General features: G+C 41.8%; 2 protein-coding genes across 2 annotated transcripts; one reads left to right on the top strand and one right to left on the bottom strand.

The window, feature by feature from the left end:
- Positions 1-90: 90 nt before the first annotated feature.
- Positions 91-8,422, bottom strand: LOC307254635 (uncharacterized protein). Its single transcript, XM_080033091.1, has 12 exons — positions 8,415-8,422; positions 7,673-7,750; positions 7,373-7,409; positions 7,129-7,289; positions 6,488-6,569; positions 5,159-5,318; positions 4,364-4,437; positions 4,145-4,221; positions 3,865-3,965; positions 3,690-3,778; positions 3,457-3,600; positions 91-1,825 (listed from the first exon to the last, which is right to left on the bottom strand). Exons 2-12 carry the CDS (start codon positions 7,736-7,738, stop codon positions 1,665-1,667), a joined length of 1,152 nt encoding a protein of 383 aa, XP_079889217.1. The 5' UTR covers positions 7,739-7,750; positions 8,415-8,422; the 3' UTR covers positions 91-1,664.
- Positions 8,423-8,717: 295 nt separating this feature from the next.
- Positions 8,718-12,760, top strand: mmachc (metabolism of cobalamin associated C). The gene is made up of 5 exons (XM_080033318.1): positions 8,718-8,827; positions 9,279-9,479; positions 9,619-9,771; positions 10,457-10,633; positions 12,059-12,760. Exons 1-5 carry the CDS (start codon positions 8,738-8,740, stop codon positions 12,239-12,241), a joined length of 804 nt encoding a protein of 267 aa, XP_079889444.1. The 5' UTR covers positions 8,718-8,737; the 3' UTR covers positions 12,242-12,760.
- Positions 12,761-24,600: the final 11,840 nt, after the last annotated feature.

The following is a 24,600-nucleotide window of genomic DNA, read 5'->3' as shown; positions in this document are numbered from 1 at the left end:
AGATACTGATGTAAACTGCTCCACAGTACTACCAACAAACAGAAACACAGCACAGCCTCTTCTGCTTAAGACTTTTATTGGTGGAGACAAAACACAAAACATTTTTACAGACCTTTTAATGAATGACACTGCACTGCTTTTACTGCAGAGCTTCGGCAGAATACTGGGCAAATGCAATTAAACCGTAGAAAAGGTCTGATTCATCAGCCATTATCTGGCCAACATAACAAATAAATGAGCCTTTTCTTCATTAAATGTCCCCTCAACTACAATATTAACAGCTGCACAAGCAGAGCTTTGTCTAAACACTTATGTACTGCTCGGTGCCATTTACTGTTTGCTAAAAGGTCTTTTATTGCTCACTAACTGACCAATGAGACAATATGTCTTGTTAGCAGAGCTGCATAGTATCTGTGGTCATTTTCTTCACCCCACTGAATGCCTAACCCTGCTCCCCTAAGGCTCTGCACTGGTCGGGGATCCTCTATGGGGGGTGTCTGGATGCTGAAATATTTAACAGCTTGACACCAAGCTTGATACCGTCTAGCAGCACAAAGGGACTCCTGTTTTAACAGAGCTGTACATTAAAGCTTGCAATGGAGGTTTGGGGTGTTGGAGCCTTGATAATGTTTGTATAATGCTCTTCGCCCTCACTTCAGCTGCATTACCAGGAATCAAATCCCCATCCCTCATCAGATTCCTCCTGCACTGAAGAGTGCATTACATCAGGAAGAAATACCCCATTAAATATCCATTACTGTGCTGCACTGAAGAGTGTAGCTTACCAATAGTAAAAGGTCACCAGGACCGTAAAGCTCATAGTACATGAAGCTTTTCGTGAAGTGCAAATTCTCGACATTAAAAATGGTTTGTTATACGAAACAAACGGATCGATTGAAAAATACTTAAGGCAACAGAAGCATACTGTGGGCTCTTATTTTTTCAAATCAAAAGCACAGTGATCAGTTGTAACACTGCAGTAATGAAACTTCGCCAAACCCCAACAATCTGTAATCATAACCAACCTACACAGGGCTATTTTTAAATCTTGTGGTTTAGCGGAACCAATCCCAGCGCTTCAGTCCTCCACCGTGGCGGGACCCATAATTTACCGCCAGTGGCTCACAACCAGGGCGCAGAGGCTTTGGCAGAAATGGAAGCATTAAGTATCATCTTGTGCATAGCAACTATCTAGAACTTCTGTGGCCAAAGGTTCAGACAGTGGAGCCTACAGTGAGGAATAAAGCTGCTTGGGGGAAAAAAAAAAAGCTCCCGTTCTGGCACAGCCTCCTCAGCTCCCACTAAGAGAGAGTCTCCCTAATGGTATGAACATATATCCAATGTTAAACAACAGCAACAACACTAAGTATGAAGACTTAAGTACTTGTTGTTACATGTATCTGCTACTGTTGCCATGCCAGCCCTTGCATTCTTGGTTTACATTTCCCCTTCCCTTGGGACCGCAGAGGAAATAAGCCACATGGACCCGACCATTTCTATTTTTAAACTTTTTTGCTTTGTAGTACAGAGCCGTAGTTCTAAACTGTCCTAATCAAATCAATTGAAATGTAATAGTCTATGGTAGTAATACAGCTCAGGTAGTAAGTTTGAAGAATGTGCATAATCCTTCCAAAATGAATGTGAGTGACAGCTCAGAAGAAAGGTCAGAGGTCATCAAGACTTAGGTCAGATCCTAGATCTGGGTTCAAATCGTCGTCAAGGAGATTGTCACCGTCTTCATCGTCCTCCAGATCTGATCCCGGAGCAGCAAAGTTACTCCGCCTGGACTGCACGCTGAGACGCACTCGCGGCTTCTGATGGAGAGCTGGCAAAGGCGAAGAGCAGAGAAGGGGCTTTTACATGTTTTCTCACTACAAGTGTGTGTGTGTGTGTGTGTGTGTGTGTGAGTGAGTGAGTGAGTGAGTGAGTGAGTGAGTGAGTGAGTGAGTGAGTGAGTGAGAGAGAGAGAGAGAGAGTTAGAGTTGGTGGATACAATTGTGAAATTAGCCCAGCTTCACAAACCATAATGACTCTGGGAAACATTTTGGGCAAAGATCGTAATCTCTTCCAGGCACATCAACTTTCTCTTACAGTAAGTCTCAGAAGTGAGCACACCACACACACACACACACACACACACACGTTCACACACGCACGTGCCCACACAAATAAATGGCTCTTGGGAGAGGAAATGAGAGCTACATCAACGGATAAAAGACCAAATTTGGTGTTGTATGTTTACATTGCTCCCTTCTATTTTACCTTCCTTCTATTTTACTTTTACCTTCATCTAAATTCTTTGTACACTTCATCTCTGCCTCCATAACAGAACGTCTTCTTGCGAGGGCAACAACACCTGCCTACTAGAACCTCTGCAGCTCACTTATCAGCACTTTATAACCCATTTTACAAAGGCTATGTGCAGGACTTTCCAGCAGGGAGCAATGACTTCCTGTCGTTACCGTGAGTTAGCAAGGCAACCAGCACAGTAGTATCCATCCTCTCATCTTAACTCTCAGCAAGAAACAAATAAACATATTCAACCCAAAATGTCAAACTATTGCTTTGACTGTGAGTCACTGAGTCAAATCAGAGCAACCTTAAGCCAGATGTGTGGGGGAGGGACAGGGGGGGGGAAATACACGTCCCATCTTGCTGAAGCCGTCATCAGTCTGAGTACGTCTGCTGTGCTGTGGAAAACTCGCTTAGTTGGTGAGTCTGATCCAATTGTTTGAACATGTTTGTGTTGGTTTACATGTAGATGGACGTACGGCTTTTGAAGTACGTTAGATGGAAACATGTGGTCTGGATGACTCGGCATGCTGTACTTTAGTACCTGAGGTACACCTGTCAATAGGGTCAGCAGCCACCGAAATATTGATAAGCTCCTTGACAAGTGTTGTTCCTATCAGTATTTCTGTAACGTAAATCCATTCAAATTCCTCCCCATCCCCTAATGATGACCAAGCTGCGTCAGGTTGACGTGTTTACGTATGCTATTGACGGGCAACAAGTTAGAACGTGTGGGCTCACGTAGTAAATTTTATAAAATTGCAGCTAAATGTGATATATGTGGTGGCTATTCTTTGGCAAAGCAGATGCTGCTCCTACATTACAGTGCAGCCTCCAGTCTCTGAGGCTGACGGGAGGATTCAAACTTAATATGCGACAATAAATGTTTATCCTGTTCTTTCCCACTCATCTTCCAGAGCCAACACCAGTCAAGCAGCAATTTAACTTTTCCATCTCGTCATGTAATTTTTTAAAACATTTTTGCAGGAAGTTATAGAAAGTAGTATCAGTGAGTATCGACGAGCGGGATCAGTATTTTTCAAACCGGTATCAATAGAATGCGATACCCAACCATATCTGGCTACGATGTATTGTAGAATATTGTATTGAATAAGTAATGTATAATGGTCGTGTATTCTTCTTTGAGAAAACATTCATTCTCACCAGAGTCTTTGTCATCCAGCCAGGACAGATCATCTGAGCTGACCTCAGCCAGGCTCGGGGTTGGACTAAAGTCGTCTAAGTCAGAGTCTGCCTCTTCAACTTTGACCCTTCCTCCACTGCGGCTGCGAGGGAGTGGCAAGGCCCCTGAATCACACAGAAGACATCAAATCAATAGTTCAATAGTTTCTCTTGCTGTGTATGTGTGGGGGGACCACAGAAGGAGACAGACTTGCCTGATGTGTGAGGTGACAGCAAGGGTGTTGGTTCACATTCTCGTAGAATAAGTCTCCTGACCTCCTCCTTCATTTCTGACAATGTTGTTCTGTTGAAAGAGATCAATCACACATGTGTTCATTCACACAAAGCCCCAAAGACAAACATCTTATATGCACCAGCTCACACCTTTACCTGATGAGGCGGACCTCGTGCTGTGTCTGAGAATACTGAGAGACCGTCTTTGCCAGATCAGTGCTGTGAGTCCTGTAGCTGTCCGTCAACTCCTCCAGTGTCTGAACAAAGCACACAAAGGGAAAGCTCAAGGATCTGAAAGACAAACCACACATCCACAAGCAAACACAGCCCACGCAACACAATGTGTGTGTGTGTGTGTGTGTGTGTGTGTGTGTGTGTGTGTGTGTGTGTGTGTGTGTGTGTGTGTGTGTGTGTGTGTGTGTGTGTGTGTGTGTACCTTGCAGCTGTGTTCGTACTGTCTCCTGGTCTCTCTGGCCTCTGCCTGCTGGAGGAAGACGTCCTCCCCCTGTCTCCCTGTCAGGACAGAAATAAAGAGCAGATGTTAGGCACAGGAAAGTGCTTGCCTTCGCTTTGCACAGCAGAACTGGTCTGAGAACATGTGCAGTGCAGCAGAATCAATGCAAGGCCATGGTGTTTGTGTGTGCACAATACACACTTAGCTGTGCTTTCAGCTGGTCCACCTCCTTCCGCAAATGTTCCTGCTCCTCACGGCGGAGCGTTGAGCTGAAACTGTGGGAAAGGCAAGGAAAGGAAAGTGGTATTTACTGTCAAACCTGTCTTTTTCAAAATAAAAATAAAAGCCACCCAGACCCCCTTTGAGGGCGCTTTCACACCTGCAGTTAAATTTTTTATTTTTATTAACTGGGGTTCATTTCTATCGTTCGCAGTTCGTTTGCGCAGGTGACAACATAACAATCGCACTCGGGTAAAAAAAAACGGACCAAACAAGCATACAGAGAATGGTATCTAAATTGTCTCTGGTGTGGACCGGTTTGTGGTGAGAACGTGACCGGACTGAATCCGACCGAGCTGCCAGAAACACTGTAACAAGCTCCCGTAGCCAGCTGCACTATGCGTTATAGGCTGAGAAAAACAAACTACTTCCTGTAGTTCCTTTCTGTAGTTTTCCTTCATCAACAATTGTAAAGCAGTGAAGGAATTGCGTTATTGCTCCAGCCCCAGACCAATGAGCGAATAGAACGTTCTCACGTGGATAACGCCGCAACACGATTCGATATGTGTGAAGAGGACCTGGTGAAAAACAAACCAATGTATCATTCTCACATCTGGTGCGAACCAAGGCAGCAAACTTGAAGCGGACTATCAGGTGTGAATGCGCCCTTTAGTGGTTAAAGTGGTGTAAACTATTTCATGTCGTTATCAATCTTGAGCTGGACCCATTATCAGCTTAGTCTGCAGTTATGTCTTCCACCTCCACCCCCTTATGCACCTCTCCTCCAGGTTGCCTAGCGATGTGGCCCTGGTGATGTGTCCCCGCAGACTGCTCAGCTCACGGCCAACCTCCCTCCTCCACTGCTCCATCATTCTCTCTGCTCCGGGACTTTGTCCTCTCCTCAACTCCTCCCTCTCCCTCAGCCTGTCAACTTCCTCTGGAAAGGGAGAGAGATCGCTATGAGCAAAGGGGACTTTTACTTCCTCTAGCAGCCGTGTGGAAAAATCTGAATAATATATTAATGTCTTTAATTATAAATGAACCCTCTCTTGTGGGTGTTGTTTAGTTTTTTTTTTCAGATAGCCGAGGGGTGGAGAGAGTAGAGAAAGGTGCAGGGGAGAGATAGCTTTAGCGGTAAACGTAGGTAATACATAGACATATACTTGTACATTTATTCACTGAAGTCCAAGCAACGTACAAATAAGGTACAACACAAGCCTCAGGAGATCAAGGAAGGAACAAAACATGACGTCTAAGCATAATTTATGGAAGTAAATGAGTCCATGCCTGTTCCTATCTATTGCTAGAGGTGTTGTCAGTGCTACTGGTCCACACAAATGAGACTGTACTGTATATCCTCTTCCTACACGTGGCAATGATGAGTCTGCTCCCCCGGGACAAGCTTAATCAAACTGTTGTCCTTTCCTGTGTTGAGACATAATGCGATGCCCATCTGTGCCATTTAAACTGATAATGCCAAGTAGAGGGAGGGACAACCTGCCAGTCCTTTGTCGTTTGTTTTTTTTTGTATTGCATATGATACTGAAAAGCTTAAACGAGAGGTTACATATAGTCAAAGAATCATTATCATTAGCATAAGCGTGTTTTAAGTTTTCTTTTAAGACCGGTGAAGGATTGAGATATTTACAGCCCTGTCGTTGAAGGACGTCCGGTAATTAGTGGATCATTACTGGGACAGAAGTGAAGGGTAAGATTGGACACTGCTTATTAATATACAAACTGTGATTAACTAAATTAAACACTAATAGTAACAGGGCCAAGCATAAATGTGGGTCTTATGATTTCACTCTTTTTGATTTTGTCGAGAAGATGACGCTTCAAAAATAAGATTTGTTTGTGACAGGTAACGTTAAAAAAGTAATAACATCTGTTAGTGTCAAAATGCTGCAGCTTAAACCTGGTCGCCGTTTACCGTAGTTTTCATGTGTGACCCTATAGCTTAGTTTGGGTGTGGCCACATTAAGCAGTGTTGAATCTCATAATAATCCCTTTCTTCTGGTTGACAATAACAGGAGTCAGGTGTTGCTGTGTTTGTGAGGGGACCCGATATAATGTGATGGAAGCAGTCACGGTGCAATAGGTTACCTTGTAGTGTCTGGATGTGACATTGTTGAGACTGTCTGTCCCTTTCCATGTCATGGACTTTCTGGGTGAGAGACTCAATCGCCTGGAAAAAGACATGATTGTTGGATTCTGTCATTAACAACACTACAATAACTTACACAAATGCACCAAATATTTCATCTCATTTACAACGGCGTAGTGCAAAATCTTTTCTACCTTGATCCATGTTGACCTTTTTTATATTTTATTTTGTGATACTAATAATTGAGCCTACAGCCATTCACTTGAATCTGTAGTTCTGAGTTCATTAGGGTCGTCTGTTAATCTGTTCAAATTGAAAAGTAATAGTTATAAATTATGTTTTATGTCTGCACATTTTGAAATGACCCTTCATATGAACCCTCCTTCCTTAACATATTACCCTGACTTTTTTCCTTTCTTTTCTCTTGTGGTTGCCCCGATTTTCCTTTGTTTGAGAGAGCAGTGGCATAAACCTGCCCTTTAGCCTCCTGCATCTTGCAGCTCAATCAGCAGTTTAAAGAGAAGTCCTAGGGCTTGGCAGAAATATACCATTTTGCACATTTTGGAATGGGTGAGAGTGAACACGGAGAGCCTAAACTATTTGAATTAAAATAAAAACTTTTAAACAAATAATCACACACCTGGCTCTGTATGTGGAGTTGGGACTGGACAGCAGCTAGGTCTGCCCACTGGACTCCAGGACTGAGAGAGGGGGAAGGCTGTCGGGGGAGAGGGGCTCGAGGAGGAAGAACAGGAGGGTCCAAAACTGAATCATAAATCTTCTCCCTCATCGGTAACAAATCTGGAATAGAGGAGGCATGTGACTGTCTTTCACAAAGGGCTTACATCCAATCAAAGTGAGTTCAAACCACTGTCCTATCCTACCTCCTTTGGCAAATCTCCCTGGTGAGGCCAGTCTCTCCTAAGGACACATAAACACACTTTCAAGTTCTCAACATCAGCAAAACTTTAATCTGAGTAATTTACCCTGTTTAAAGTGTAGTGGAGCATTACTGCCATCTACAGATAGTTCCAATAATGACACATTTCCAACTGACCACAGTGACTGCTTTCCTATGTAAAACAAAATAGGCTATGCATTGAAGAACACACTCTAAAACACTGAATTTCTCTTATATCCCGCAGGACTAATTAATTAGACAAAGGCCATTTCAATCTACTCACCCTCATCTTTGCAACGCTGCCATCTGCTACTGACAGCGCAGAGTTCAGTTGATGGTCCCAGTTCATGTCCGAGCTGAACTACAGAGAAAAGGATACATACACCATTCATCAGCATCAGCCGGTTAATTATTGACTCTTGGTGCGAAAAACAGTGTCGTGTGGCCTTTTGAGTGAGGTTACGTCGAAAGGCTCATTGGAGAAGGCTGGTGCAGTAACTTCAACGTGATCTTTAGTGAGGTAACATGCGAGTTGACAGCTCAGATTAAATTACAGCCTGGATTATGTGCACGTCTACAGCGACGTTTAGCAGCTCCTCAGGTAAATGTGTCCGAAGTGCAGAATGTGTACAGCTCTTTAAATAGAGGTATGGTTCTACTTGATGGGAACTATATCTTCCTGTAGCTTACTGTAGCCACACATTTAAACTGGACCTCTGCTCAGGGACACATGATCTTATTAGATGCTGGCCGCCAATGATTTAGCACATTAAACACGCCGAGACATCACCCAGAAGGAGTTTAATGTTGACCTATGCTAATTTCAGTTAGCAGCAGCAACTTGGCGGTTCATAACCTTACGTTACTGTCTTGGTTGGCAAAATAAATTATCTGTCGTCTCCTGGAGACTGAGAGGTGTCTTCTGTTGAAAATATCAAATAACTTCCGTCGCTGAAAACGGAATATACCATATTTAAGGAGAAATATAAGTGTTGTTTATGTTAGCTGCTAAACAGGCTACTCACACAAAACCTGCGACTCCACTTTTAAATCCACGAGCCCATAACAGCGGCGTGATTGCGTATGACGTATCCAAATAAGTATTCTGGGTATTGTAGTTGATGTTTAACAACTCTCTTTGTTGTCAATATTTGTGTATTAAAAACCGTAAGAGTTCTCCTAAATTAATTGTATTGTATAGTGAGTGTCACAGACAATGTTTTTCGTCTGAAGAAATCAATGAAGAAAAGTTTTTAACTGGCGTCAAGTTTCACTTTCACATTCATTAGCCAAAAAACACCATATCCCACAATCCAATGCTTTGTTTGAGCCGACCTGACGCGCAACGATGGCGGCTCCCACTGTCAATGTGGACGTTATAAAAAGACAACTCGAGGACAATTTATCTCAATTTGGATTTGAAATCTACCCTCTGAAGGTATTGTTATTGTTGTTATTCATTTTGTGCACCTTTGACAGAAAGAAATACTTCAAAGATTGAAAAATACGATCAGTATCCAGTAGCCTACAATCTCAGTTTCGGTTTAGCCTTTTTTGCCCCTGTAGCACTTTGAATGGCCTTGTGTCTGAATTGTTCTCTATATAAATAAACTTGCCTTGCCTTGCCTATTATAATAGGTCCATGGGTTTAGCAGGGGTCTTTTGTGTTATCCAAAAATGGTTGTTTTTATTAAGTGTTTTTAATAAGTTGGCCTACTAATGTAAAGCACTTTTTGCCACATTCAAATGTGATATAAAACAAGTTTGATTTGAGTTGATCCACCTTAGTTTGGACCTGCTAGCTGATAAGGACCGTACAATTACATTTTTAGGTTGAATGACTAAATGAGTCTATTTTTCTCCTGGCGGTTGCTGTCACATGGTCTCAGGTGGGTTGGTATAACTCTGTGCTGCCCCCTACCATGCACCTGGCCCACCCAGATGACACCCTGGCCTTGGTGCTGCTCAGCACTCCTGCCATGTTTGAACAAACCTTCCTGCCCTTCATGGAGGACAGTGGTTGCTGCCAGAAGCTGTCCGACCCCATAGACCAGTGTGTCAAACACCGCGTCTCCAGTGCTGTCTCCGAGGTGAGAGGTGTGGGTCATATATTGTAGAATATGTAATTTTATATTACAAGACCTCAAAGTAGATGTCATCATGAGGCAGTTATAAGTATTTAAATGGTCAGATTGTGACTCCGGATTTCTTCTCCTTCCCCGCCTGCAGTGTTTTCCAGGACAGGAGGTGGATGTGAGCTACGACTACGAGATGCTGCCCAGCAGGAAGCCTAAGTTTTTGGCTCAGACTGCAGCTCACGTGTCTGGAGCAACTTTCTACTACCAACAGACGAATGTCAGTGACCAACCCTGGGCTGAGAAGGTATTATATCCTTTAATGAGGAATCTAAACGGTTGCTGTTTTATTGCATTCTTAAAGCCGTGGTTTATATTTGGGGAGCAGTCAGTGTTTCTACTCTCGTCTCCATAACCGTACATTTCTGGGGGATACATGGGATATGCCCCCCCCAACTCAATAGTTGGAATAAATCAATTTGTCCCCCTCAGAAAATATGAAAGACCCCCAAAACAGGCAAAAAAATAAAGTGGACTATAACATCTTAAACTTCCCGACCTCCCACCATGGTCTCATTCTCTCTAAAGATTTGTTTTTAACATGTCCATGATTTAAAAAAAAAAAAAAAAGCCCATCCCAAAACACGTGTGATATGTTTTGAATGTGCAGAAAGTTTCGACCAATGCAGGAGAATAAATATTTGAAAGCAATACAGAGAGAGCCTAATTTCTGAATTATATTCCAATATATTTTTGTCACTGGGTACCTGATCGTTGTCTTTTCCTTTGCGCAAACACAAATATTTCCACCATGAATTGATGAAGAAAATGCACAAATTGATGCAAAAGAATTCACCAGAATGTTTGCTGATCAAAATTTTCTTTTTTGGGGACTTCCCTGCATAATGTGTACCCCCTCAATGTTGAAAAGAGACCTACACCCATGCTCGCCTCCTCACCTGTTGCTGTGTTTCTCCCTCTGTTAACTGCAGAAGATGTTTGGGGTGTGTGTGCATCCGAAGTTTGGGGGCTGGTTTGCCATCAGAGCCCTGTTGGTGTTTGGAGGGGTGACGGTGGGTCCTGAGTTGGAACAGCCTCTTCCTCCTGACTGTGTGCCTTCCAGAGTGGGGAGGATACAGCTGCTGGAGGAATTCAACTATCGCTGGCAGGTACGGGACCATATTCAGGGACCGATTACATCCAATATTGGTATTGTTACGGTCGTATTTCACTGAATATCGGACTGATATCAATGAGCCTAATTAAGTTCATCCAGGTCCTTTTCACCACCAAGTTCTCTTTTTTAATGATGCTGTTGTTTATTTTCAGTTGTTGCTCCTACATTACAGTTTTTTTCGATCGCTAAACTACAGTGGGCACAACTGGAACGACAAGTGCAAAACTCTAACAACACTATGCACAGCAGCAGTTCATGTGGACCAAACTGTAGCTCGTTTTTCATTGCTTAAACACAATTTTCAAAACTCTACACACTTATCTCATGGCTTAACCACAGCATGCACAACACTGTGGATTTCCAGCACTTTGTTCAAATGCTAAGACACTGCTGTCACAACTGTAAACCACACAGTCAAAACAGAAAGGATCTCAGCCTAGTGCATTTCAAACACTGCTGATTGCAATATCAACTGAAACATTAAGAAGGTGTCTTGTTTTAGACTTGTTAGTGAACATACTGTATATACAGTATAGGGAAAGCTCAAAAATACTTTTTTTTTGGAAATGGACCAAGGAAGAAAGGTTGTTGGAGGGAGAAGAGAAGCAGTGGGACTGTGGATGTGTGGAGGAAGACCTAGAAGACCTGTAGTTGTAAAAAAACTTAAGAGTTGCACCCTTACAGTAAATGACAACATTACAGGAATTGATTTCTGTATTACAATTATAGAATATTTACACAGATACATACAACATTTCAATAAAATAAATAGATGTATCTATCTATTGAAGCAAACTTCTGATTTTAATTTTTTTTTTTGACCTAAACATAACTGCTATGTTATAAAATAAACAATTTCATGTGAACTCATTTCACTCTTTCCTCAAAGAAAATATTTCGTTATTTGTATGAAGTTACTAAGATTATTCAAAACTGTAAAGATTAAAAGCTTGTAATTTGTGTATTGGGGTTTGATGCTAGTGTTTATACTCTGAGTATGTTCTGACTGACAGTGTGTGTTATCTCAATGAGGCTGGTTCATAGTGTTTGCTGCACTGAACCTGTTTTGCAGGTGAAGTGAACTGTTCAGCTCCAGTGACTGTTGGTAGTGCAGACTGTAGTTAGAGTTTTGCACATTGAGCTACAGTTGTGCCCACTGTGGTTTAGCGATCGAAAAAAACTGTAACATACAAGCCCACTTGATTTGTCTTGTTCAGATTTAAGGAGCAGCTATTGTTGTTTAAAAAAAATGTATGGTGTTTTATATTTTCTTCTACACAGTGCTTGCCCTTGGTTTACTACAACCTCATGTAACCTTACACGTAACAACAACAATTATAATTTTCATGTATATATTTACATATACACTATATATGAAAAACATTCATCATTAACCATATGTATCTTGTGTCATCAGGACTGGAAGTACAGAGACATTGTTCCGCCAGTTGACACCTACTCTCAGAAACAGAGGGACTACTTTTCCGCCCGTCCTGCTGAGAGGTTTGCTCTGCTGAAGACGTGGGGCTTCACACTGAAGGACAATGATCAACCTGATGAGAGCAGTGACACACAGAGCCAGGTGCAGGGACATGGCTGAGAGACGAGTGTACAGTTTAGCAGAAAGCTAATTTATTGGACGCTTTCTTTTCAAGGGCTTGCAGATGAGCCTTTGCTGCTTTATGGCTGCTATATGCTATAGGATTTGTTTCATCATATTTTCACACTACGTATGTTAACACTTCTGAGGCACTGCAGGCCGCAATTTTCATGGAAACCTGAAAATTCTCAAATGTCCATATACTTCAGAACGTTAGTGCTGCTGGTGGTGAAAGCCCTGTGAAGTGGGTATTGTAAAGAATGCACTTCTCTCTGCTTGTGCCATACTGTTACACACAAAATATAGAAGTTTTAGTTCTAACAGTAACTTTCACCTGTGCAAATGGAATCATTTGGCTAGCTCATAATCAGGGGGCTTGGAGGAGCTTTTGTGTCACCAGTTTGCCTTAGATTTATAATCTATATTTTTACGTTTCTGCACTCGATCGCAGAGAGAGAAAAAAGCTCTTGTTTTTTAAAACTATGTTCTTGTTAAGGTTTTAATATCAAAGCCATAAAATTGCACAATAAATGAAAATAATGAGGAAATGAATGGTTCCATGGTTCTGATGTGAATTGCAAAAACATGCACACAAAATATCAAATATATAATATCACTGGTTCACCTTCAAATAACAATTTTTAACAAAGATGCATGTTGGTCATATTAATAAGTGGTTTGAATATTTAATTTATTTCGTAACTAGAATAACATCTGTGTGTAAGAGCACCAAACTGACTGATCAAAAGTGTACGTGCCATCCATCACCCATCACCTATCATCCATTTCATACCTCTGCAGTATTCATTGCTTCTCTTGTTTTGTCCATGTCTCCAGTTTACCCGACACTCAGCATAATATATTATAGATGTGAGCTGCAGGTGCCCGCCCTTAGCCCCTTAGCCTGTTGACTGACCGACTACATCCAACTGTGCCTGACCCCTCTCTGTGAGTGATTCAGCACCCCACACAACACAGGGGCTGCATGCTACTCTTCTTCTGTTCGAAAAAGGTCTGCGAACAAAGTGGCAGGCTGAGTGTATCTGTCAGCGCTGGTAGACATTCAGTGCAGCTCTTTGGTCACGCCTCTAGATGTCACAGTTGTCCTGATAATGCAGAGTGAGCTCTTGCGCTGTAAAGTCAGCCAGTGACTGCAGTCAACAACCCGCTTGCCATTATATAAAGCAAACCATCTCTATACACTGTCACTGTTTAGGAAATCTTAAATAACTGACGTTGCATGTATTTCTATTAACTTAAGCAGCTTTTACCCTCACTCCTGCCCTCGGCGTTTACTCTTTGCTTTCATCATGTGGGACTTTTTCTCTCACCCATCCATCCATTGCTTCACTGAAACACCCCATTTCTCTCTCTCTCTCTCTCTCTCTCTCTCTCTCTTACTCTTACTGCATCCCTCTCCTCACCCCCTTCTCCCTTCCGTGTACTGATTCAGCATTTCAGAGCAGTATGCCGCAGGCCTGCAGAGAGGCAGACCATGGAGTTTAATTATACTCCCACAGATACTCGATCTCTCCCCGATCCCTACTCCCTCTCTCTCTCTCTCTCCCTCTCTCTGTCTTTTCTCTATGTCTCTCTCCCAATGTATATGCCTCAAAGTCAGTTAGTTCTGCAGTTAACTCTTTGAGCTTCTAAGGATGCCTAATTATTCATAATAGTCGCATCCAAATTACTGCTATAATTAGTTCTTAATTTCTTTTCAGGGCAATAATACATATTTAATGAAGTTATGATGTATTTTTTCAGCATAGTTAAGGCCAAGAAGCAAAATCTTGAAACTTAAAAAAATTACTGTTGTGCATTGATGGCATATTATCCTGGCCACTGGAAATGTACGGAATGTGGCACAAAAACAACTAAAACAGACACAGAAAAACTTTGGGGTTTCTCCTTCCTTGCTGTCTCTGGTTACTCCTTTGATGCCTATGCAAAGGTGGAGGGATCATTTTCTAAGGAGTCAGAAGCAAGCCCTCTCTTCTCAGTGTGTGTGTGTGTGTGTGTGTGTGTGTGTGTGTGTGTGTGTGTGTGTGTGTGTGTGTGTGTGTGTGTGTGTGTGTGTGTGTGTGTGTGTGTGTGTGTGTGTGTGTGTGTGTGTGTGTGTGTGTGTGTGTGTGTGTGTGTGTGTGTGTGTGTGTGTGTGTGTGTGTGTGTGTGTGTGTGTGTGTGTGTGTGAGTGTGTGAGAATACTTATACCTCTGAGGTGAGGGTAATATAGGTCTCCCTAGCTTGAGCTGGGAGTACACTGACATATATATAGATGAACATTTAGATTGCATGTCACGAAAGAACGCCTAAGACATGGGGATTTATCTTTAAGTGAAGGAGGGGGGTGCTCCCTCTTCCCCCCCCCCCGCCCCTCCCTCAGTTCAGTATCCTGCAGGATTCAGTAGTCTCCATAGTGTAGCTCTGGCAGGCCTAGCTCTATTGGTCCATGTGTTTTTGTGGACTGCAGAGGCAGTTTTGAGCTTTGACTGACACAGAAGGTTACGAGCATTACAGTGCTACAGAAAATCACCTATAGGGAAAAAAGGAAACAGTTTCCTCCACATAATGCATTCAAAAAAAATAAAAGTAGAGATACATAGACAGATAGATATGGTTTTGGAAACAGTTCAGTCACTAGTCCTGCAGCAAAGGCTTGTAAATTCCAAGAGAGCTAGCGCGTGGGTACTCATGTTAATAGAAGATGATTTTCGAATGTTTGTGTTTGGAGAGGCGATGTTAGTAAAAGTCTAAAGATGGAAAAAACTATGACACACTTGTGCACAGGCAGGAGAACCGGGCGCAGAGATAAAATACAAGAGAAAGAAATGTTAAAAAAAACCAAACCAAAGAGAAGAATAGAATATGAGTGGTGTTTCATGATCAGTGTAGCAGTGTTCTCCGCCCACAGACATCAGTTAACAAGATGAGAGGGGAAAGGCCACGCAGCACACCAGCAACGGAGCGCTGCTGAGTGGGAGGAGGAGTAGGGAAAGTCCAATATCCAGAGAATTCAGTCCAATTGTTTTTAATTAAATATTTTCCGCGACAGAGATGGGGATTGGACATGGAGATAATTGAGACTATAATGAACATTGAGTTCTTCGATTTTACGCACAGCTGGAGATCTGTGAGGAAAAAAGCTTCATTAGGACTCTGTTCTCTTCCTCTGTTTCCTCAACGTCTCTCTCTCTCTTTTTTTCTTTCTCTCTCTCTCTCTCTCTCTCTCTCTCTCTCTCTCTGTCTCTCTCTCTTTATGCTTTCTCTGACAAAATAGTCTGATACCTTCTCACAGCCTGTCTCTCTGTAACCCGCACTGCTTCACTGTGTGTGTGTGAGAGAGAGAGCTCAAGAGGTTTTACATTTTTTTAAACTGCATCTCCTTATCAGTTTCTTGGATTAGCATAATTAACTAGTCCTCTACCTCAGCATTATACCATTGCAGCCAATCAGCTGTTGGCTCTGGTTGCGGAGGCCAATGGGAATGGTCAGACAGAGGGGTATGGAGGGGGGGAAAAAGCAGTGGTTGGCAAGTAGAGGGCTGTCCGACTGTCATATCAGAAATCAACCAATGCAACTAGAACCCCCCCCCCACCCCCTCTCCTCCCTTCCTTATTACAAATGCATCAGATTCTTTACCATAACTCTGAACGATCTCTCTCATCCACTCTTCTCCATCTAAATATCTCACGAACATGCCAACACCATTACACACATCTCATTAAGTCTGTCAGACAGAGGCACGGGTTTGGCGTGCAAACGGAAGACTTTCATTCCCACAATTAGAAAGCAGCAGCAGCTATAACATGCAGCAGGCCAGTGATCATGGTTGCTCAAGATAGTGGAAAAAAAAAAAACGCTGCGAGCAACCTCCCAGCTAAAGTGGCTTCCTCATGTCATGTGCATATAATCTGACTCCGGGTTCAACTTCAAATATGGCAATAAATACGTTAAAGAACTTGAATGTTTGTACGTGGCCACAGATGTTTGACACAGTTTGTCTAGAAGCATTATTCCCGTTTCCCTCTCAGCAGACAGCCACACGGCTACGTTCACGTGAAACTATCGCCTCCACTGTAAAGCCATCATCAAAGAGCATAGTGACAGTCAGACAGGAGGGGAGGATTAGCCCGAGCTAAGGTTCCCCCTTGCATAATCCAGCGTTTTAGCTTCATTCCCCTGAGAATGTGATACATTTAGAAAAAAAGATGCACAGTGAAGCACTTTGGCATATTTATCGCACCTCCCTGCAGTTTACTTCCAAGGTTGGTAGGATGGTTATCCTTTATGACACAAACTGTGTGACTGGGCAGACGCAGTTGGGTTGTTTTTTGAGTACGCACTTTACAGCAAAAGGCCTGAGGGAGTACAGCTTGAATGAGGCTGCGAGGGAACGAGTTAAGGTGAGTGTGTGACTAACTGTGTGTGACTTTTGCTTAACAGCAGCCACAGTGGCCACAACAATAGACGATGGCAGCACACCTGTTGGTTAAAACAAAGCGTACCAGTTAGCTGCTGCATACCAGACCAAAACACCAGCAACACCCCTAAGTGTTTTGAAATGAAAAATGGCTGCTGATCTCTGTCGTAGGCTCCAGGCTAACAGACCTAAATCTCCCACTGACCTGTCAGAGGTCAAGTTGCATTGTGGGTAATGAAGGTACCAGGTTTTGACACAGTAGAAGGACGAGTGGGATAAAAAAGGACAATATCTCTGGTTCAGCTGCATTAGTTTTCATCCTTTTTAAAATGAAACAAAGTATCTTTTAACAAGAATCTTAGTAAGCCAAGTCATGGATGCCTTAAGTGGCTCTCTGTGAGGGTGTGTGACCAGTTACCTTAGTTTACTTTATAACCTCTTCTAACAAAGGTTTCCACAATAGGCTTCTATCCCCAATAGTTTCATCATTCTTCAATCTTCTTCCCAAACATGTACATTTCTATCCACACAGTTAGAGTTTGTTCTTTAAAAATGGGCTTCATTTTGGTTGCATCAGTAAATCAAAATATTTCTGTATTTAATCATTTTGTAACTAGATTTTATACCGGAATTGAGCACACACACACACACACACACACACACACACACACACACACACACACAATGAGAAAGGTATCCACTGACTGCTGATAACACTGCAGCAAAAGCACAAACATACATGCTTGGAAAAATGGTCTAGCAAGGCATTGTAGTGTGCAAGAAAAGAATACAGTTCAGGAGGAGGAGGAGGAGGGGCTGCTTCTTACTGAATGACTGGGCTGCTGCGTTAAAGGCTCGCATGCTGCTAAGAGCTAATTTATAGATATGCATTAAGTATTACATCACAGCTGCCGATGTACTCTAAATCATGTATTCCGGATTAGCTCCTCGCTACTTTGGCTCGCAAAAAAAATTGGAGCAGCAACATTTTTACATCGTCCATCTCTTTTATGTTCTTGAGGGGGTTTCTTACTCTCTCTCCCTCTGTTTCCTGTCTTCATTTATTTGTTTATGGTTTATCCTTGTGCGAGATGTTTTCTGCCACTTACTGAAGTGTGTCTGTTGGATGTCCTCCTGTGGCCTAGTCTCACCCCTTAGTCTTCACATTCTCTTTCAACCGTCCCCAGAGAGGAGTGTGTGTTGTGTTGTGTTGCTGCTATGCAGGAGAATGACGCACACTCTAAGTAATCATTACCTGTGTGAGTGACCCTCTGTGGCACTGTGGGCTCCATGACAGAGAAAAAGTGTAGAGAAACTGTAGGCCTTCTTTTTTTTCTAACTTGTTTTGACAATGTACTTCATGTTGATTTACTAGACTTGTCTCATTAACTTGAGTTACCGTGTAAAGTGTTACCGTGTACTTTACTGATTTCAACACCAGTGAACAGATTGTGTTCAATTTAGATGTAACAAGAAGTCGAACTACACATTTCAGAGCCGCATCTGCTCTGACGTACATCGTTATTACCCAGAGAGGATCTTGGGAATCAGGGTTGAGAATCACGAACTGGCCTAGAGAGTATTATATTATATGTGTCTGTGTTTATGTGTGTCCACCATCCACCCACACCATCATGCATCTTGTGTTTTGCATCCTGTCCATTGTATCATTAATGTGTGCTGCCGTCTCAGAAAACATTAAATCCACCCTATAGATTCTTTGTATGTGTCTCTGCATGTTGCTATATTTTATGTAAATGATCTTCATCCTGAGTGGTACTTTGCCTCTGCTTTGTGTGGCTATTATCCACTATAACTGAGTCTATATTTGATGCAGATACATTAAAATAAGTGTGTTATAAATCCCCTTAAATGCACTCACTGCTGCTCCCGTTCAGTGGTTGAACTTAAATTCAGAAAAGGGCTGACCAATAAGTTAAAAAAAAAAACTTGTAATTGAGATGATCACATGTCAAAGCCTCATCCAAACCAAACCCTAAAATATTCACGGGTTAATGTGGAACTCAACCTGATACAGGAAGAGGAAGCTGCAGGCATTGCTTTCAAACCCTTCAAATGCGCACCCGTCGTCCACTATTCAGCATTGATAAGTGGAATGGGAGAACGGATAAATTCATCAGGCTCAGATTGACCTGCTATGACGAGCAATTTAGTTTCAAACACAGTTAGGCACCTGCGGGAGAGAGGAAATTAGCATTTTAAATAGGGACGATTATAGGCCAGGCCACTGTGTGTGTGTGTGTGTGTGTGTGTGTGTGTGTGTGTGTGTGTGTGTGTGCGTGTGTGCGTGTGTGTGTGGTTTTGCACACAGACGTCTGCTTTGTACTCATCTACTTGAGAAACACATCGCCGTGGTTCATCTGAAATATTGACACAACATAATGCTCTCCTCCCACGCCTCGGTGCACCTTTTATAAATAGAGCCGGTGCTGAACACAGCTGGAGAACTCTTGAATCTGACACAACACAAAGGAGCCACTCTGCCCAGCTGCCAGGCCTTGCAAATAGTTACCAGTGAAAGCATTTCAATTACAGATGCCTTTGATATCATAGTTAAGGGAAATCAGCTTTTTAAAGAGACGTGGTCTAGTGCTAGAAAAAAACACAGATTAAGTCAGCTACTAACTCTCAAGTTTGATATTTTTTTGACCTCAGTTTTCTGAGGGATTATCTATATCTAGCCGTGAGGAGGCGTGGCTTTGGGGATAGCAACGTCGGTCCACAGATTTGGGCCCAGCTGAAATATCTCACCAACATTCAGAACGAATGACATGAAATATGTTGAAGACATTCATGGTCTCCACGGAGTGTCCCTGATATTCCTTGGTGCTCCCTTGACTGTTCCTCTGCCCACGCCATCAGGTGGACTTTGTCTGGACAACCATCAGATGAAATGTAATAACTTTGGTGACTTTTCCAAGACTATGTTTCATCACCAAATATAACAACAATATAACGTCATACCTGTCAAGCTACTGATATCTCCCTCAGCTGTACTTTGTGCTTATCAGAATGATAGCATAATGAACTAAGATGATGGAGAACATGGTTACCATTATACATGTTCATCGTCAGCAAAGTTCAGATGGTTAGTACTTCAATGTGGACACTAGCTCTTATTGTTTTAGCAATAAAGAAACGGGCAATATGCTATAAGTTAAAACAGTCACGCTGCTTCTTATTGTGGGCTTTTTGTCACAGTAGTTCCTGTGTAGGATATAGAAATGATGAAAGGGATTTAACATGTTTTTGACTTCTCACTTAATCTCGGTCCGTTTATTGACTGTCACCTATCAGAGACTGAGACTGTTTGTGTGATGAAGGCAGAGGCGGTGGAGTGATATATATTTTATACTGTACATAAGTTGTACTTACAAGCAATTCACTCCACAAGCTGGTGCTGTGCCCTGTGATGGCACTCACAGTGCTAAATCCATTAGCCCCTGCTTGCAGTCATAAGTTATCTCCCTCTTATTGTTCGGAGCCACAGAAGAGAACTCATCTTCTTATGTAACAGACCAACAGGCCATGCTCAGAGAGGGACTTCAGATAACTGACTGGGATTTTTTCCCCTCAAAGCTTAATATCTAAGACCTCAGAGAGGGATTCTTCTGACACAGGCGCTATAATATGCATTAGCTGAAGAAGAGAAATAAAGATAAGAGCAGCGCTTTCACATATACCAATAAGTTGTGCTTTTTATTTATTCCAAGGAGAACTGTTTTTTGCCCCGTCTGCTTCAGTTGTTAATAATGACTTGATGATTTGAATAAGCTGTGTAGCAGGGAGAGATCTAAAAAGTGGTCTAGGCCAGTTACGGTCCAATTGACATGCAGGCGTAGCTCGACTTCCAATCGCATTATCTGTTTTAGCTGGAGAAATTCAATCCATCATTCGATTTCAGTTGGACTACCCTGTTAACATGTCTTTTAAAAGTCAGACTAACATGTATTTTTCAATCGGACTATCACAATAAAATAAACAGGATCTTCATGTAAATGTACTGAGTTTTTCTCACTGCTGATTCCTGTGTTCCTGGTCTAGTGACTCCAGTCCTTGCCTATCTCTTCCTGTAGCAGTAACTCATTAATACATTAATTAGTTAATGGGTGTAACTACAACTGCCTGTCTAAGTACATACTGGAACCTTTACTAGCTACATCTCTGTACCTGCCAGTGAGCTACTCTCCTCAATGAATCACTGAAATCAACCTGCTGCCTTTACAGTCCATGTCAGGATACATTCCCCTTTTACTCTGCTCTCACCATGAGTTGACTAAGAATTTGGAATCACCTCATACTTCACTCATCAAATAGAATCATTTATGTTATGGTCCGTCTGTTCTTCATCTTGTTTTGGTGTGTTCCCCCATTCCCTTCGCTGTCTTCCCTGTCTTATCTATTTAAGTCCTTGTCTTTCCTTTGTCCAGCGTGGTAGCATTGTCTTGTGTGTCGTGGGGTGAGTCCCTTAATTCCCTGCTTCTTGTATGTTGGTTCATTAATAAATCGTCGTATTTTTTCAAGCTGTCTGGGTCTTACCTTCCTGCCAGCACTTTATATAACAATTTATGAAATAAAAAAAGGTCAGAAATGATAAATTCAGCTTGAAGTAACAATTGAATTGAAATTGAATTGAAAATGTTTTTATTTCGAACAAGTAAATAATAAAAAATAAAAAAGCAATAATAAACAATAAAATAAATTAAACAAGTGGACAGTTACAATAAAGTAATATTTACACACAATGAAAACCACAAATGAAAATAAACTGTCTTACACTTGCTTTACCTGTTCGAAAAGGGGTGAGAAGAAGAAAACTTATTTAATCTCACCCCTTCTCCCTGATTTACATATCTATAATGACTATTGGCTTCCTTATTAGTGATATAATAATAATTGAAAAATAATAATACATATTAATATATATTAGTTTTCAATATGATACAATTTGTTACCAATTGCATATTTATCTAATAATATTGTCGTATTTATCTAATAATATTGTCAAGTAATCTTATAATAATAATAATATCTAATTAAACATTCAATATTATATAAATACCGTCAAATATATACAAATATACATACATGTAAACATATACACTATGTTAATGCTCACTTATCCTCTGATATATTTGGCTGTTGATTCCACGTGTATCCAATGTTGTGCATTGAACTTTGCCATCATGAAATAATGTTGCATTTGCAGTAATGACGGCCTCAGATGTTTGGCATTGTAGCACTCAATTTGTCGAGGGAATTTTCAAAATAGCTGCTGAAAAGCTACAGAAAATCACTGGCACAATGTTCTTATTTATATTTCAATGAAACAATAATTTGAATTTCCATCCAAAACAAGGAAATTCTTCAGTGATGGCAACTTTGAAATCGGCATTCTACGTAACATGGATATTATATGATGTATGAAGAATATCCCACTACATTTCCTCTCCGCAAAAAGTATATCTACACCAATTGATCCTAATTGCGGAGGCAATGGGAGCATTGTACCGTGGAGGCTGACATGAAGAGGAGAGCAGTTAGTCAAAGCTTTCCATCGATAAGAGGAACGGAGAAGAGGCGGTGGGATTTCTTTTTGGAGTTTGCAAGAAGTTCTACACTGCGAACAAGGCAGAGAGGTTCATTGACACACACACACACACACACACACACACACACACACACACACACACACACACACACACACACACACACACACACAGAAACAGTTCACTTGTTGGATCGATAGCAAAGCGGCCCATGTGTTCTCCTCTCCCTTTCTTCCATTCTTTTATCCTCTCTCTCTCTTGTATTGATCCTACAGTTTTAACTGCAGCCTCCAGCATTGATATCTGACCCAACTTTTTTTTCCTCTTTCTAAAAAAAAAAAAAAGCCCAATCATGACATCTATATTCCTTCCCAATTACGCCTACCTATATTGGAAATCAAAGTGTATTCCGCAGCTGACATTCAGAATGCATTGAATGGTCCATTTCAAAGCCGTCAGCTATTGTGTTCCGCTGCGGAGCTACCCCTTGTTGTATGTATTTCATAAGAGTTGGGTTTTTCCACTTTGCTGTATTCAGTGTCAACGGAGGGGAGTCAAACTGACTAGGCCTCTACCTGGATTAGGATCAAGAGGCGGCCGTCCATCACACAAACACCAGCCCCATTAAAGTGCAGAGCGTGCAGATCCTGAGAAAAGGGCATGTGAGAATTTGTCCTTTTATTTGTGTTCTGACAGAAATGCGAGATAAGCCTAAAATGCGTTTCCTCGGGCGAAAAACGTGACCCTCGCTGGCCGCAGAGCGACACTTTTCAGTCACGAAGCCTTCTGCTTTACAGTTAGACCTTCTCCATCCAACCCTCTGCTCAGCTTTACCTGCTGCAGATGCACAACAACAGGACTAAAAATATGTTAAAGAGGACCTATGATGCTTTTTGACTTTTATGACCTATAAACGTTGTTATGATGATTCATAGTCATGCTTAACCATACTAAATTATCAAATAATGACTTACATGCATTTCGACGTATTCCCTGCTGACCGTCTGGGGTGTCTGCAGAGCACTAAACACTATTCTAGCCAGTCGAGAAGTCACGTCTTCAAAGCGGTCTACCCTTTCATAATTTGTGACGTTGCATAAAAATTTGTGACGTGACCACGCGGATGTTTCCATGTATGGTAATGCTGTCACTTCCCTGTTCGCGTCTGCCTCGCGCCCTTATAGGTCCATGCTCGCGCTTCCCGCCACTGAAAGTGTTCCGGAAGGAAGGTAACCAATCACAACGGAGTGGGGTTTGCAGGAGGGGGGGGGGGGGGGAGGGTAGCGGAGATGGCCGATGCACAGGCGGAGGGAGCGGAGATTGCCGAAGCACACACACTCAAGTGTTGACAGGACGTGCTGGATCGCCAAAATAAGAGAAAGAGCTTCCCGAAAATCTACATAGTTTTTTGTGATGTGATTCGTGTCAGGTTGCTCTATAGCAGTGTAAAACAAGAAATTAAGACCAGAAAAGTAGTATAATAGGTCCTCTTTAAAGCAACTTCTGTAACACTTTACAATAAGGGTACATTAATGAGCTGTTAGTTCATTCTTAGTTTATGCTATGAGCTGTTAGTAAATGCGTAGTTCATGTGAATTAAGCATTGACTAACTGTTAATGCTTAATTATGAATGGTAAGTTAATGCTTGGTTCAGTATTATCCATGTCAGCTAAACTAATGCTTATTTAAGCATTAATGAAGTATAATGGTTAGTTAATGTTAAGTTGATGCTTATAAAGCATTAACTAACCATTCACTAACAGTTAATGAATGTGCCCTTATTATACAGTGTTAATGCCACTTCTTATATAAAAGTTGGGGTTTATTAAATCAGTTTGAGGATGTGAGCATCTGAATGAAAGCTCTGAACCCGGCTGTGGACAGTATGACTATTAAGCTTGAGCTGTTCAAATTGTGTCAATTCGAATTCGAATCGTAAGTCAAAGTTAGATATTGTGGAAGAAAATCTTAGTTAGATGACCCTCATGGTTGTACAGTAAAGAAGTAGCTGGAGCCAGCAGCTGGTGAGCGTAGCTTAGCATGAAAGACTGTAAACAAGGGGAGGTCATTGCTCTTAACACAGCCACTCTAGCTTTTTTCCACCTTTTAAGTTTTTATGTTAGGCTAAGTTAACCGTTTGCCGTCACTAAATATTACTGTAAGATAAGTGATTCCCAAAATGCTCCACAGGCCATTTCCAAACCCTTGACACACAGAGCCGTAGCCTATACTCAGGCTCGGCTGATGGAGGGTTTTGTTTAAGCATGCCAGATCACATGATCCTTGCTGGATGTAGTGTTCGTTTGCGCACTCATTTCAATCACGAAAACCTTTTCTCCACAATGAGGGGTTCTGCTAGCCTGGAAAT

The sequence above is a fragment of the Ammodytes marinus genome (assembly GCF_949987685.1).
Source record: "Ammodytes marinus genome assembly, chromosome: 8".
Classification (NCBI taxonomy): domain Eukaryota; kingdom Metazoa; phylum Chordata; class Actinopteri; order Uranoscopiformes; family Ammodytidae; genus Ammodytes; species Ammodytes marinus.
This window is presented reverse-complemented; position numbering and strand designations above follow the sequence as displayed.

What these genes read in the sequence shown, in the direction of transcription:
- LOC307254635 (XM_080033091.1), bottom strand. Translation starts at nt 7,738, where the DNA reads ATGAACTGGGACCATCAACTGAACTCTGCGCTGTCAGTAGCAGATGGC. An exon ending in CTAGGCAACCTGGAGGAGAG is followed by an intron (nt 4,438 to 5,158) that starts GTGCATAAGGGG and finishes CCTTTCCCACAG; the next exon opens with TTTCAGCTCAACGCTCCGCC. An exon ending in GCTGTCACCTCACACATCAG is followed by an intron (nt 3,601 to 3,689) that starts GCAAGTCTGTCT and finishes TGTGTGATTCAG; the next exon opens with GGGCCTTGCCACTCCCTCGC.
- mmachc (XM_080033318.1), top strand. Translation starts at nt 8,738, where the DNA reads ATGGCGGCTCCCACTGTCAATGTGGACGTTATAAAAAGACAACTCGAG. An exon ending in ACCAACCCTGGGCTGAGAAG is followed by an intron (nt 9,772 to 10,456) that starts GTATTATATCCT and finishes TGTTAACTGCAG; the next exon opens with AAGATGTTTGGGGTGTGTGT. An exon ending in AATTCAACTATCGCTGGCAG is followed by an intron (nt 10,634 to 12,058) that starts GTACGGGACCAT and finishes TTGTGTCATCAG; the next exon opens with GACTGGAAGTACAGAGACAT.